This window comes from Lemur catta, chromosome 23 (assembly GCF_020740605.2).
Source record: "Lemur catta isolate mLemCat1 chromosome 23, mLemCat1.pri, whole genome shotgun sequence".
Taxonomy (NCBI): domain Eukaryota; kingdom Metazoa; phylum Chordata; class Mammalia; order Primates; family Lemuridae; genus Lemur; species Lemur catta.
This window is the reverse complement of record NC_059150.1, coordinates 21,183,274-21,198,428: the sequence shown is the minus strand read 5'-3', so window position 1 is coordinate 21,198,428 and position 15,155 is coordinate 21,183,274. Positions and strand designations below refer to the sequence as shown.

At 35.3% G+C, this 15,155-nt stretch overlaps 1 protein-coding gene across 1 annotated transcript in view; it reads right to left on the bottom strand.

Annotated features, from left to right (window-relative positions):
* The window catches only part of HMCN1 (hemicentin 1), a 404,331-nt gene that overhangs the window by 228,337 nt on the left and 160,839 nt on the right, over positions 1 to 15,155 (bottom strand). Inside the window, exons 7-11 of the mRNA XM_045536051.1 lie at positions 14,795 to 14,915; positions 13,324 to 13,587; positions 11,966 to 12,110; positions 7,593 to 7,714; positions 2,646 to 2,921 (exon numbers count right to left, since the gene is read on the bottom strand). Of these exons, the coding sequence (XP_045392007.1) occupies positions 2,646 to 2,921; positions 7,593 to 7,714; positions 11,966 to 12,110; positions 13,324 to 13,587; positions 14,795 to 14,915 (928 nt within the window). The remainder of the gene's footprint in view (positions 1 to 2,645; positions 2,922 to 7,592; positions 7,715 to 11,965; positions 12,111 to 13,323; positions 13,588 to 14,794; positions 14,916 to 15,155) is intronic.

Below are 15,155 nucleotides of genomic sequence, written 5' to 3'. Positions count from 1 at the left end.
TTATATATCATATCATCTATTATATTATACATAATTATAATCTATTATATAATATGATATAGTATATATAAACAAAACTCTGGGAGAAGTTTTATATATATAAAAAAATCTTATAAAAAATTAAAATTTTATATATAAAATTCCTCCCAGAATTTTTGTGGTTGTTAAACACCATTGGGTTTTAGTATTCTACAGTTTTGCCTTTTTGAAGTCTTTATAGATTGTTAGGTGAGGAGACGTTGCAATACTAGACATACATATGCTATTTTAAACTGGAAAATTCTTGCTAGTTAGCAAGAATTTATATTTTATAAAACTACTACAAAAAATATGTAGAATCTGGATTTTTAACTCTTAAGAGTATTCCAGATAGAAATGGTTCCCAAATGCACCTGTGGTGTCATAGCAACATAAATGAGGCTATGAATTAAGCTATTGATTATTGATTCTCTTGTAAGCAAAAAGAAACTATTACTACAGTATGTATTCAATACAAGTAATTATTTTATCTTTTAAGTTTTCTAGAACTATTTTATTCTTATTTTTTAAAACACTTAACTGCATAGAAATGTAGTAATTTGTAATTGAAGATTTAATGCCAACAGTTTATAAGCATCTCATATTATCATAAACCATACCTCTAAGTATAGCAGTTTGCTTCATCAAATATCCATAGTTTTCAATAATGCATTCAATCATAAAATAATACATTCAGATAGCTACAATTAGCTATGATTTCTCTTTTTTTATATTATGAGAGTCATGAATTCTAGAGTATGGCTTTATTAGACTTTTAGAATATCTTTATTCACAAAAATTGGCCCTTCAAACTCAAAGCCAACCAGACAGGCCACAAAATAATGCCTCTAGTCAGATTTGCACTAGTGATCGTACAGAATATTCAGTAATTATTTAATGTCATATGTTTTTCTGTATTTATATTTTGTATGTTAGACAACACCTCACTTCAGCACTTACTTAAATCACCGGGCAACAATTGCTTTATTTTACCAGCCAGAAGTGGGCCAAGGGCTTCCCTTAAACATATATTAATACATTTCTAGATCACTCTAGATTCAAATGCTGATTTTAGAAAATGTCCATGGAACCACTTGAGAAATCTGTTAAAATGCATACCAGATCTATAGAAACAGAATCTCTAGATGTGGGGTTAGAAATCTGCTTTTTTAAAAAAAGTTCCTTGGATAATTCTTTATCCATGAAGTCTGAGAATCACTGTTCTAATATCAATGGACTAAAAAGTTAACTTGGTTAAACAAGGAAGGCTCTGATTTTATTTTACAATTCATTCTAAGGGACTTCAAATAAAGAACCAAGATCAAATTTCAGAAGTCCATTAGCGTTTATTTTACCTGAAACAATCAGTTTGGTAAAATGGTTCCAGAGTTCTAGTAACCTAAGTTGCTATTTGGGTTGACTCAAATTATCTAGGCAGTTTACCATGTGGAAATGTAGTGAGCCATTTACAAAAGCAATGTTTCCCTAGAGGTTTCACCAGATCAGCTACCAAAAGACACACATTCAGATTGCAGAGTGTATCTCAAGTCCCAGTGAGAAAACTATAATCAGATGTCAACCATTTTGTTAATTCTCACAATAGTTTCACTTTTCTGTCATTAATCACATTCTAAGAGTTAGTATTGAAACTCAGCGATCATTCGCTTAGATAACCTTGCTCAAAAGTGATCTGAGAGTGTTATTTCAGGCATGTATAAAGTTGTTTCTAATAACATAACCAAACAGCCAGACCCAGTTCAGATGCACTCAGTCTCCCACATCAAGGATTTGAAATGAAACAGTCTGCTGAGGCAGCAACTAACCTTTCAGCTTAACAGTGAAAAACTGCCAACAGTAATCTGCTCATTATATTAAGATTCCCAGCCTGTCTATGGACATTTAGAAGCCAAATATGATTCTATTGAAAGAGAAACTTTGGAGCAGTTTCTGATCTTCATTTGATCCCGAATAATATATACATTTGGTATCCATTAAACCACATTGCTAATATACTTGTTTTGAGCTATCTGAACATTTAGTCTATGTAGACATAATTCAAGATTGGCTTACCATTGGTTTATTTTCAATAAGCACTCTTTTGTGTGTGTGTGTATGTAACACAAAAAAGGTAAAAACAACTCTGCTTAAGTTTCATTAAAATTTCACCAAGATGGGAAGCATCTGAAACCTTTATAATAATAAATTATTAAATTTAATTAAAAAATAAAAAGTAAGTTAGCTATATGTGCAATCATACCGTACTTAAATTGTGAAGGAATTTTTTGAACCAATTATTACTTAGAATTTTTTTTAAAAAAATACACGATAGATTAGAGAATTTACAACTATTAAATCATCCAAAGACAATTTTTATATTCCCTTAAAATAGACATCTTCAACTAGTAGCAACAGTTGCGATTGTATCAAAGTCACCTACTTGCTGGTGATGTTTTAGTTTCCAGTTTAAACAGCTTAAGAACACTGAGGATCCCTAAGCAATCTATCATTCAAAACTGTAATTGTTTGAGTGGATACTCTCATTCTCAGATAGCCAACTCGGGAGGACAGAGATCAAAGAAGGAAGACAGAAAGATACCATCATTCAGAAATTGCCATCAGCACAGTACCTTGCACCGTGAGGAAAACTAAAGCAGCTGAGGATCCACCTTCATTGGAAACCACACAATGATACTCTCCAGCATCGCTGAATTTCACACTCCTTAGCTCCAACGAGAGGTCAGCCAAGGTCCTAATTCTTGCTGGCTCTGTCAGTGTGACATCTCTGTCATTCCTCTGCCAGGTTAGATTGTAATCCACAGTGCTGATGACAAGACATGTCAAAACTGCTCTCTCTCCAGGAGTGACTGTAACATTATTAGGCACTTGGATGACTGGAGGCGGCTCTGTGTGAAATCGAAAGATTTGAATCAAGAGACCTAAAAGCCATTTTGCTCACTTACAGATGCGGTTTCAAAACTGAATATGCTATGGCTATGCAAAGACACACAGAGTGGTATAAAGGACACTGGAGACTCAAAAGGCAGATGGGTGGGAGGGGGCGAAGGATGAAAAAGTACTTACTGGGTACAATGTACACTGTTCAGGTGAAGGACACACTTAAAAGCCCAGACCTCACCACTATACAATATAGATATACAGTGAAATTCAACTTGTACCCCCTAAATCTATCGAAATAAAAAACTTGGACGAGTATGCATTGAATATCTAGTAGGAAAGATGCAGTGCAACAGAACATATTGACTAATACATGTGTCTATGAGCCCTCCAAAATGATCATCCATTTAAAAGATGCTTAAGAAAGTAGAACACATTTACATACCAAAGTATACTCAAGTCCAAATATACAAATTATAGACATGAGAGTTGAAGAGGTATGGCAACTCATTTAAGATTGCGGAATGAGACAAATTTTTTATTCCAGTTTTGATGAAAGTAGCATGTATGGGGATTTTTAAATGAAAAAAATATATATTTAGCGTTTTAAAGAAAATAGCATACAAAGAATAGTTGACATGGGAATGTAAGTATCAGCTTTAAGGGGGGGTTAAAAAGAATACACAGGACAATAGTAGAATAAGACAAATGTTCTCCTAGCAGGGACAGGGAACAGTTTGAGCTAAGAAGGTCAAGTGAAACAGCAGGGATAGACCTTTAATAAAATTGTACACATAGAGCCATGTACACAAAAGGCATTGAGTAAAGCATGCACATTTCAAATGTGGTCAAAAACCAATTACTAATTAAATATTTGACCAACATTTCTATAGAGAATCCTACATCGCTCTAGTTAGTTTTGAGAATGCATCTAAATTCCCTCTTTCCAGCTCACTCTGCCCAAATGCTTTAAAATGATCTCCTGTAGCAAGCCATTATAAATAATACAGCAATAAAACTGTGGTGATCTATGTTAGTTGGAAATCCAAATGTCTGTTTTAGTTTAAATGTGAAAGAGTATCAGATATTCAAGATCAAACTTGATGAATATCGTAAGCCTAGAATGAAGACTGGAAGCAAATATGCCAAAACCATAGTGGTTATCTCTCAGTGATAGAAATGTGTACATTTTCCATATTTTCTGTTATTTATCCTTGTTTTCTAAACTTTTTCTAAGTAGAATATGCTATCTTAAGTTATTAAAACAACATATTTTTTTCCTGTTATGTTTTTAAAATTTCTTATGAAAATAACTGGTGAATCCAGTGCAAAGAGTACATGACAAAGTTAGAAAGCTTTGACTGGGGTCTGGCTGGGGTTGACAGATAAAATATAAATTTGAATTTCAAATAAACATCAAATAATATTTTAGTATGTCTCATGCAATATTTGGTACACAGTTGTATAAAATTCAAATTTCATTGGGCAACCTTTGTTTTTGTTTGCTGAATCTGACAATCACAGGCGGCCTTATTCTACCCCTACCTAGCCGTGTGACTTTAGATAAGCCAATTTACTGACAGTTGTGTTTCCTGATCTGAAAAATGAGATGATTAAATTAAGTTACTTTAAGGACTCTTTGCAGCTTTAAAATCCTAAGCTAATATGCTGAATGAAGTTTAGGCCCCTGTGCAGCCCACATCCAACTACCACTTAATAAGGGCACAAAGACCCAGCTCTCCTGCCTCAGTTCAGGGCTGTCTCAGCTCCAGAGCTCCCCGTAGGATCAGCTGGGGCTCTTGTTGCAAAGTGTGGCACAGTTCATCTCCTTCCATTCCCCTCACTCCCTTCCAGGTGCTTTCCCCTGGAGAACTCCCCAGTAACTGTCTTGCATCCAAAGTCTGCCTCAGAGTCTATTTCCTCTTCAAATATAAATGCAAATAAGTAAAATACCAATTTTTTTAATAACACACATGGATGGATGAGATTCGAAATATACTATATAATTATAATATATAAGACCATGTAATTATAATACCACCACTGCATAAATACCTCAAGATAATAAATATAATACACACTTAAATAATTATACATATGTGAATAAATTTAGTGTGGATAGGGGAGTAATGAGGGAGAATTATAACAGTTTGTGAAGACGGCCAAGATTACACATTAACAGAAGCAACCTGGTCCTGGGAGTGTAAGAGGCAGCTATTCCTAAGTGAAAGAAAGCATGACTGAGGCTAGGATTAGGGGACCAGAGAAGGAACTTCAGTACTAAGGGAGGAAAGATGATGAGGAAGCATAGGGGATATTAAGCTGGGACATTAAGTAAAGACCACCAGACTGAGACTCGTGAGGCCAGGAATCTACTTCTCACTGCCTACCCATCTGATCATAAATGGTCACTTGCTTGTTCTGGGCTCGTGTTTCTTTAGCTATAAAAGGAGGAGGTGGTGTAAGATTATTTCCAAATCTTATCCTGTTCTAAAAGAATATCCTGTCATTATGATTTAAGATTTCCTGTCACTGGCATGCCCTTGACAAGTTTTCTCTATCTATAATTTTACTTAAACCCAGAATTATAGTACTCAGTGTGTGTGCGTGTGTGTGCGTGCCCACATATTTGGTGAAGGACATCGTGTTAATAAAGAAATTCAGTTCAGAAAACTAACATAACTTTGCAATAGTAAACTACCAAATATCATTTGGAAAGAACAAGTTTTTCATGCTTCTGCAGTTGTAGTCATTACTTTCTATGTACGTATGTTCAATAAAAGAAAAGCACAATGCTTTCTACACCCATTTGGCGTTTAAAACAATAACCAACAATTCAAATGAACCAAAACTCCTTAAACATGTCAACTAGAAGAAAGTGCTAAAAAAACTTGAGATATGATGTTGGTAGAATTTTAGCTTTTCTTTAACTGCTGCTCTTGGGTGTTCTTTGACTTTATAAAATAAAACAATGTCTATAATGACACAAGAATATGACTATCCCATAATGCCTTGTTTCCTAACACTCCTTTACAAAATATAAGATCTAATGATCCCGTGAATCTGTACCTGATTCCAGCAGGCTGATAAGCACTTACAGTAGGGTGGCCATGCCTAGGCTAAGGTAAATCCAGCAGTGGGTGAAGGTTAAAGTCTGGTGCACTACGCAACAGCTAGCCCAGGAAGAAATGTCTACTTTCAAGTCCAAATGTGCATTTGCTTGTGACTTCTGTTGTTCTAGCCATTGCCATAACATCAATGCTTCTGCTCCCTTATTTCATATTTCACTAAGTAGGAAACAATTCCTGAAGACTGGCTTGGGCACAGTGAATTTCCTAGTTATTCCCTTGCTTGGCTGGCATGGATTGATACTAAAAGGGCATGTGTAGAACACACATACAGAAGTCCGGGAAACCATAGGGCCAAATTCATAATAGTTCACAAGTTCCTACTGGCACTTCCCAGTTATTTATGCAAGAAGTCTGAATCAACTCACTCAAACCTCTTTCTCTATTGTCCTTCTCTTAATTAATATTGCTGGGAAAAAATACTTAAGTGCTCAAGTGTTTGTTTTCCCAGAAGCTGAGGAATGTTGACACAATTCCAATGCTTTTCGTAATTACTGGACATGAAAAATGAATAGTTTGTGATGTATGTCAACTTGCTAAATTGTTTTAGGAGACAAACTTTATTTTTCTAACAATAACAGAATGCAAATAGTTTTACTGCAAGAAGAATATGCCTGTCTGACTTACATGCCTCTCTCTGCCTTAAAATTCAACTTGAACTTACTAGTAACAAACAACAAATCTTAGGTTTCTAAACAGTCCTATAATTATAAAGCTTCTTTTACCTTAAATTCCCTCAAGAAAATACACACCAATACTAAAAGCAAAATGCAGACATTGTTATAAACTCAGCAGCAGTGATATTTAGGTACAATAGGTTACTGTTAAACACCTAGCAACACTAGTCCACAAGACAGGGAGAAAATAATTCAATCAAAACAATGTTTCCAATAAATTGTATATAAATGCTGAGTAAATGGTTTAATCGTGATCATTGATTATACATGGTAGTGCTCTTGTTCCCTAAGAATTGAGATTAGAGGAAAAATTATTTTTTCACTTTAATGTATTTTAGTTTATAAAATAATATATACCTTGCCTGCCATCTATTCACAGGAAACATACTATCTGAATGCAAAATAATGGGCATTACTTATGCCCTTTGTAGTACCAATATTGCAGCCACTGAGGCCTTCTGTTCCTAAAATGTGATCATTTTCATTATTGTCTTCAATTTAGATGTCAGAATCGCTTCATGTGGGATTCTGCGATATGAGAGAGGGAAAGGGAAAGTTTTAAGGGCTTTATGTATATTACACATATCACTGAATCCTCACAGCTTCTCCATGAGATAGAGACTGTTGTTGTTATTATCCTCATTTTACAGTTAGGGAACCCAAGGCACTAAGTCCTTAAATAATTGGCCCAAGGAAGGTCACATAGCTGATACGGGGTGAAGCCAGAATATGAATTCACAATTCAGTGGAGAGAGAGAGAGGATGATAAAATAATCATAAAGATAAATGTATACATATAAACCAGTTAGCAAACATCCCATTTTCATAGCCACATTAATACTGAGGCAACTGTGAAAGAATTAGTGATGATTACCTGATACGTCAAAAAATGTCTGTGCCCGTCCAGTCCCTGCACTGCTGACAGCGACGCACTCATAGGAGCCTTCATCAGACAAAGTGACCTTTGCAATATCCCAGTTCACACTGGCAGATTCTCTAGGGGTAAGAAAACAGAAACCCTTTAGTTACTACGAAACCAAGACCAAGTTGAAAGCAATGATTCCACTATTTCTTTTGAAGAGTTCATTCAAAAGAACAATATAAAGAAAATAAATTGATAAAACTGCAGAGTTGTTTGTTTGCTTTTTTTTTTAATTGAGACAGAGTCTTGCTCTGTCACTGGGGCTAGAGTGCAGTGGTGTGGGCCTAGATCACAGCAACCTCAAACTCCTGACCTCAAGTGATCCTCCCACCTTGGCCTCCCAGAGTACTAGGATTACAGGTGTGAGCCACCGCGCCACCATGTCCAGTCTGCAGAGTTCTTTTTTTACTTAAAATGACACACCATTTATATTTTAACTAGAAAGGTAAGCTTTTCTACTTTGAGCAAAAGACCCAACAAAGACAATAAATTATTAATATGGAGATTGCAAATTTCTTTAGGGAAATATATTCTGGCTATATCAAAATATAAGATAATAGAGCTGACAAAGAAACATTCATTAAATTCTCTCTCCTTTCCCTATTTTTTCCAGTCTTATGGTCATGTCAGTGGGGATCTTGACCAAGGCAGGTAATCATCTGTAAGTTTGAAGGCAGGAAATCTACTTTTTGATTCTAAAATAATAAAGTCTCCTTAACTTTCTTTTATACAAGCTCCACATTGGGGCTATACACCATATCTGCTTCAACCTATATATACAATGAGAAAAGAAAATAATTGATCAGTTTCATAGTTAAACTTTATCATTTAGGTTAAAAAAATCCCTCTGCTATATTATGTATTCATTCATTTAATGAATATTCTTTGTCCTCTAACACTGTTCAACTTATTTCTCATTTTCTGGAAATGTCTTAGTAATAGATACTTAATCCTTGTTTAAAAGCATCCAATCATGTACAAAAATAGGCATTATCCTGTTTTAAAATATGGTTGAAATGTCATAAATATTTTTATCATTTTTTTCTTGTACCATCTGTAGCTATTCATAATCTTTTAAAAATTCAAGATACAGATAAGGTGAAAAGCCCATTGTGGTCAAGACATCTTCCACTTGAGTTTCCCATCCAAACACACCATATTAGTCATCAAAAAACCATGAAGAATTGACTGAGCTCTTAATTTGTATTTAGCACTGACCTAGGTGGGGGTTTGTTAGAAAAAATTAAGGTATAAGTTCCTGTCATCAGGAAAGTGAGAAACTAAGCAAAGTCATTGTTCCATATATTGTAAAAGCTGAGAATATTCACTTCAGTTCAGGTTGTTTCCTTTCAGTGCTGTACACACTATGTGCCAATAATTCTTATAGTCACACTCGGGTGGGGGCGGGGAACAGACTAACATTTGACTCTATACTGTACCGATCACTTCAGCTGTATCTGGAATGCTTAACAGTAGTACACTAAGCATAAGTTTGTAAATGTCATTTTCTAGGAGGCACTGGTAAATTCCAGAAAGGTAGGAATTTGGAATATATACATCTTTGGTATTTTCTACAGTGCCTACTTCAGAGATGAGCATATATTAGGATTCATTAAAAACTTAGATTCATGGAAATTTTAGAACAGAAAGTGACAATTCTCCTAGTCTCAAATACCTCTTTTTAAAAATGAGAAAGTTGAGATACAAAAGGGACAAATGATTTGTTCAAAGGCATATAACTAGTTTACTAGTCACTTAAAGAATATTCTCTACAGTTACACTTTTTCCTCTCTTGTTTATAAAATATTACATGAAAATAATTCTCTTTTTCATGTAGCCTTCTCAGTTGACATTAAGCACTATATGGCCACAATAAAAAAAAGTTTTACAATTGATCTCATGGAGGCAGAGCAGAATGATGGTTACCAAAGGCTGGGAAGGGTAGCGGGGAGGGGGGCATAAAGTGAGGCTGGTTAATGGGTACAAAAATATATAGTTAGATACAATGAACAATATTTGATAGCACAACAAAGTGACTATAATCATCAAGTTAGGGTACACTTTAAAATAACTAAAAGAGTGGAATTGGAATTTTCCTAACCCAAAGAAATGTTAAATGCCTAAGGTGATGAATTTCATTAATTCATATTGTATGCCTATATCAAAACATCATATGTACCCTATAAAGATTTACAGCTATTATGTACCCATAATAATTAAAAATAAAATTAAATTAAAAGACTTAAAGGGATGGACTTTGGAATAGGGAAAAGAACATGTCACATAGGAATGTGCCCTGCTGCTAATACGCAAACCAATTCTCTCTTACATCCCCTGGTGACCAAAGTGACTGACACAAACAAACATTAAGTCACATGTTTCATATTATTAGGAAATCTAGGGCAGAGACATGTGCGTGAACCAGGGCTAGAGCATCAGCCTATCATCACCCATGCCTGATTTTGTATCTAAACTCTCATATCCAAAGAGCTTAATACATGTCAGCAAAGCATGTCACTTCTCTGGGCCACAGAGCTGGGAAAATGAAGAAAAGAATTCTGTGGCTTAACTCCCAGAAACTGTGTGAAACTAATGAATTAATGTTCATAAAGAATCTTAAATGTCTTTGAAAAATATTACTATTTAAACATAAAGCAGAATTATTTGATATCATCTGTCAGTTATGAAACTTCATTATTTGATTGATATCCTGGCCAGTTATGTTGCTGGTTATTAAATATGCAGCTAAGTAAATCATTAAGATATACTATGTAAGAAGCAGGAAATACTACAGTTCAATCTTTAAAGAATGGAAAAATTTTCTAAAGTTATGATAAACATTCCTGCCATAAATTTTTGCTTAAAATGATCCCTCATAAAGAGATTGCATAAGTTAAGACTGTCAAATATTTAACATCTTATGGAACTTATGTTAATATTGAATTAACAGTGTAAAGGATTGGTAAAGTAATTCCTAGCATTTTTCCCAAAATGTAGTTTGTTTCATAGTAAGTTAAAGGCAACATTTTCCAAAACTTGTTTTCCTCTAGTCTTCAAGCTCTACTCAATTTTTATCATTAGATTATCTGTATTTATTTTTAAAAGTCTTTTTAAAAGTCACCCAACTTCACAAAGACAAGTTGGTGCCCTCTAGCCCACTTCTGTTGATTGTTATAAGCAGGGGCCACATACGCTCTGGTCCACCTGTCTCCCCTCCTGCAGCACAAACTGCCCCTCTCTGATCTTACCTATTACCCTTCCCCTCCTGGCTCACTGGGCTCCAGCCATACTGGCCTCCTTCCCGTCTTCCTTTCCCACATGCCCAGTCCACTCTGGCCTTCTTGCATTTGCACTTGCTCTTTCTGGTATGTAAATGCTCCTCCTGGGATATCTAGATGACCATCTCTTTTACCCTCTTCAGGTTGCTCATATGCCCTTTACCTTGAATTTTTTTTTTTTTTTTTTTTTGAGACAGAGTGTCCCTGTGTTGCCCGGGCTAGAGTGAGTGCCGTGGTGTCAGCCTAGCTCACAGCAACCACAAACTCCCAGGCTTAAGCGATCCTACTGTCTCAGCCTCCCCAGTAGCTGGGACTACAGGCATGAGCCACTATGCCTGGTTAATTTTTTTCTAGATATATTTTAGTTGGCCAGATAATTTCTTTATATTTTTAGTAGAGACGGGGTCTCGCTCTTGCTCAGGCTGGTCTTGAACTCCTGAGCTCAAACAATCCACCCGCCTCGGCCTCCCAGAGTGCTAGGATTACAGGCGTGAGCCACCGCGCCCGGCCCTACCTTGAATTTTAAAATCACAAATTGGCCAAAACCACATGCACTCTACCTACCAGTATTATTCATCCCAATTAACCTGCTCTACTTTTTGCCATGGCACTTATCAGATTCACTTACCGTAATACTCTAAATCAGATTCAGAGACATGTTTACCCTGAAGCCAGCGAAGCTAAAGCTTCATGCCCTCTTATTTGCAAGGTTCCCTTCCAAGGTTTGGTAACTAACGTTGTATTCCGAATTCTGCACTCTTTGTCTTAACAAGAGACTCTCAAATGATATCAAATTCAGATTCTATAAAACCTGAGTCAATATTTGAAAGTATTCTAGCATTTATTATATTTGTCATCTGTTTTCTTTCTCCTTCCATTACAATATAAGCTCCACAAGGGCACAGATCTGTATCTGTTTTCTTCACTGCTATATTTCAGGCTATGAAATAAATGAGAATTTCCAGTGAAAAAGTGCATTAAAATAGGTATCTATTTGTATTTACATGTTTAAAGCTAAAATTATTACTGATAGAAACAATTACACACTTAAAATACTGGTCTACTCCAAGTGTAACTCCATCTCTGGCAAAGCTCAAAGTAAAGGGCAAAAGACTCTCAACAGAGCAGAGAATTCGGCCTGGCTGCAGGTAGTATCCTGGGGTTTTCTCGGGCATTGTAACTTTGGGAGCATCTAGGAAAAAAAACACAGGCAAGAAGGTCACAATGATGTTGGGTATTTCTTGTTAATCCATTCAAAAGCTTCATACCTAAATTATCCCAGTAAGCTCACTGTGTTCCAATTAATCCAAATCCCTAAAAGTTAACTATCTTTATTTGTTCAAAGCTGATTCATTTCTGGGTGTCTCCACAGATAACTTACTATGGTATTGATTGAACCTAAGACTTTGTTGATTTTAAGACACCGTATTTTTTGTACTACCCAAGGTAAGAAAAACACTACCCAAATAAGTTATTAACACAATATATCATTAGTTGTAGAACATATTTTATTTCAAAAATGTAAGAATGCACATATCTTAGAATCAAAAACATAGGGTAGTTTTTCCAAAAGGAATGGTAAAAAATGGTTTTTAGGAATCCATTAGATTTTTGGCATTCAATTTAGGGGCTAAGCCAACTGTTAACTTTGAATATTTGATATGAGGAAATATTGAGGTTGGCTCTATTCTTACCATTCTACAACTATTAAACCATACCTATGAAGTTACTCCTAAATTTCCCAAATCACTCCCTTATATATAAATGATAAATTGTGTCCTTCCACCCAATAGTACAATTTTAAAAGCAATCCTTCTATATCTCTGTCATGGTTTAAGCTACAATTCTAAAGTTTGTGTCAGAGTTCAGTCATAGTTCAAGTATAGATTACTTGAAATGCCGCTTGACGCCTCCAAATAATCTCTGATCTGTGATCTCATCTCCACATAACAGCAAATATATAAGTAACTAGTTTACCTATTAACTATTAATAAATAACCAAATAAATACAGTGATCACCAGTTTAAAATAAACTTCCCATGGAGTAAAAGGTTTCTGACAACAATATATAAACATTTAGCTGCTTCATATAATTTAATCAAAAATATGTGCCAGACATTTTTAGGAGAAGGAAGGGTACCAGAATTTCCCAGTTCCAGTTCTTACGTTGATTAAAGTAATCAAAATTCTCAGATCTACCATCAGTGAGATTTAACATGAAACTTTGGATGTGCTAATAAATGGTTAAGAAAAACTGTTACCTAAGTGCAAATGCCCATTAATTTGGTGACACAGTAACAATGTGACAATATTATTTTTTATTTTATAGTCCCTTATGTCCCTATGGAACCATATCACCCCCTTAAACTATCAATATTCCAGTGATGAATAAAATGATGTCTCACCTGGGACAATACTAGAAAAGGAAACACTTGATACTCTCTGGAAGAGGTAATCATCTTTATCATAGCCTGTTACTTTGAGAAAGAAAGCTTCATTTGGTGGTATAAAGTCAGAAATATTCCATATGCCATAAGGTTTTCGATCTGGGTAATACTTAACAGGAATGGTCTTAAGAGAACTCCCTGAGATACTCAGAAGTTCAAGACGATCTACTCTAGCTGGAATGGAAATTCCCGAAGTATTCAGCAGCACATAGGTAGGTATTCCTATGAGAGAAAGATTTTGTTATCATTTACAAGAAACATGCAGTTGAGGTTATATATCACATAAGTATTTCATTAAAACAACATATGAGTACCATAAGGATGAGTACTGTAGCGTGTCCTACAAATTGTGGACCAGTTGTAGAATTGTTTCTACCTAAAAGATAGTTTGTGCATGACCAGAGAAACTTAGGAAATCCTAGGTAATTATTTTTATAGTATTTCAACTGTGTTTATATGTAAAAACTTAAAATTGTGAATATTTTGTTATTTGATGTTTGATTACATGAATAATTTTAAAGATTCACTATTTTGTATCATTCTAGAAACTGCAGCAATAAAAATAAATGAATAACCAGGAAAAAAGTTTTTAAGAGTTACAGTGTGAGCTTTCTTTTTAGCTATAAAACTGTAAATCTTAATGAATGACTAAAATGAGAGAAAGAACAAATTTAAAAATCAACAACAATTTTATCTTGGAATATACATGGTGTGTTTAACTTTTTAGCTATATACACAAACTTCAACTTGACAAGGCAATTTATCAATTTTAGTAAGAAAAAAGCCTCAATATCTAGGTTAGTAGTTCTCAAAATTTAGTAAGTGTAAGAATCAGTTGAGGTGCTTGCTAAAGTACACATTCCTGGGCTCTAGCTTCTGTGGTTCTAATTCAGGAGATGTGAAGTGGGGCCCAATAATCTAATTTTTTTTCTAGGCAGATTCTCGCTCTGTCACCAGGCTGGAGTATAGTGTACAATCTATAGCTCACTGCAGCCTCAAATTCCTGGGCTCAAGGGATCCTCCCTTCTCAGCCACCTGAGTAGCTAGGACTACCAGACTCCAGCCATAACCAGCTAATGTTTTTGTAGAGACAAGGTCTCACTATGTTGCCTGAGCTGGTCTTGAACTCTTGGCCTCAAGCATTATCTCCTGCCTCAGCCTCTCAGAGTGCTGGGATTACAGGTGTGAGTCTCCGCACCTAGCCAGGAATCTTAATTTTGAATAAGCACCTTGAGTGACTTTGATATTACTGGTCTTGGGACTATACTTTGAGAAATAGTGACTAGGCCAAGAAAGCAATCGCATTTAAGGTAAAGATGCTATGATTCTCAATTTTATTGAACACTACAAAATTATAAAATCATAGTCAGAGAAATATTCTGTACTTGGATATGTATCATGCCAATGTAAGTAATATGCACATACAAACCTTGCACTGGTCTGCTGACTGTTTTTTTGAAGTCCAGGGTGGGGTTTCGGGAAAAGCCAGCTCGGAAATCAATAGTACTGAGGCCAGTGATGCGCACAGAGTGCCTGCCACTGCTAGAAGTCTGAAAATGTTTAATGACAAACCCAGTCAGCAGCTGATCCAGGATGCTGGTCACACTAAACCATAACCAGTACGGTAAACTGCAGAATGCTTAATTAGAACTGATATCCCATAATTGATGCTCTGATCTGGATGTTCTAAACTTAACCGTGATTCCACATTTTAAATGTCAGTTTTGTAGTATGTGTCCCATGAGGACTGCTCTAAAATACAATTCAGTACTATATTTCATACCTAATGG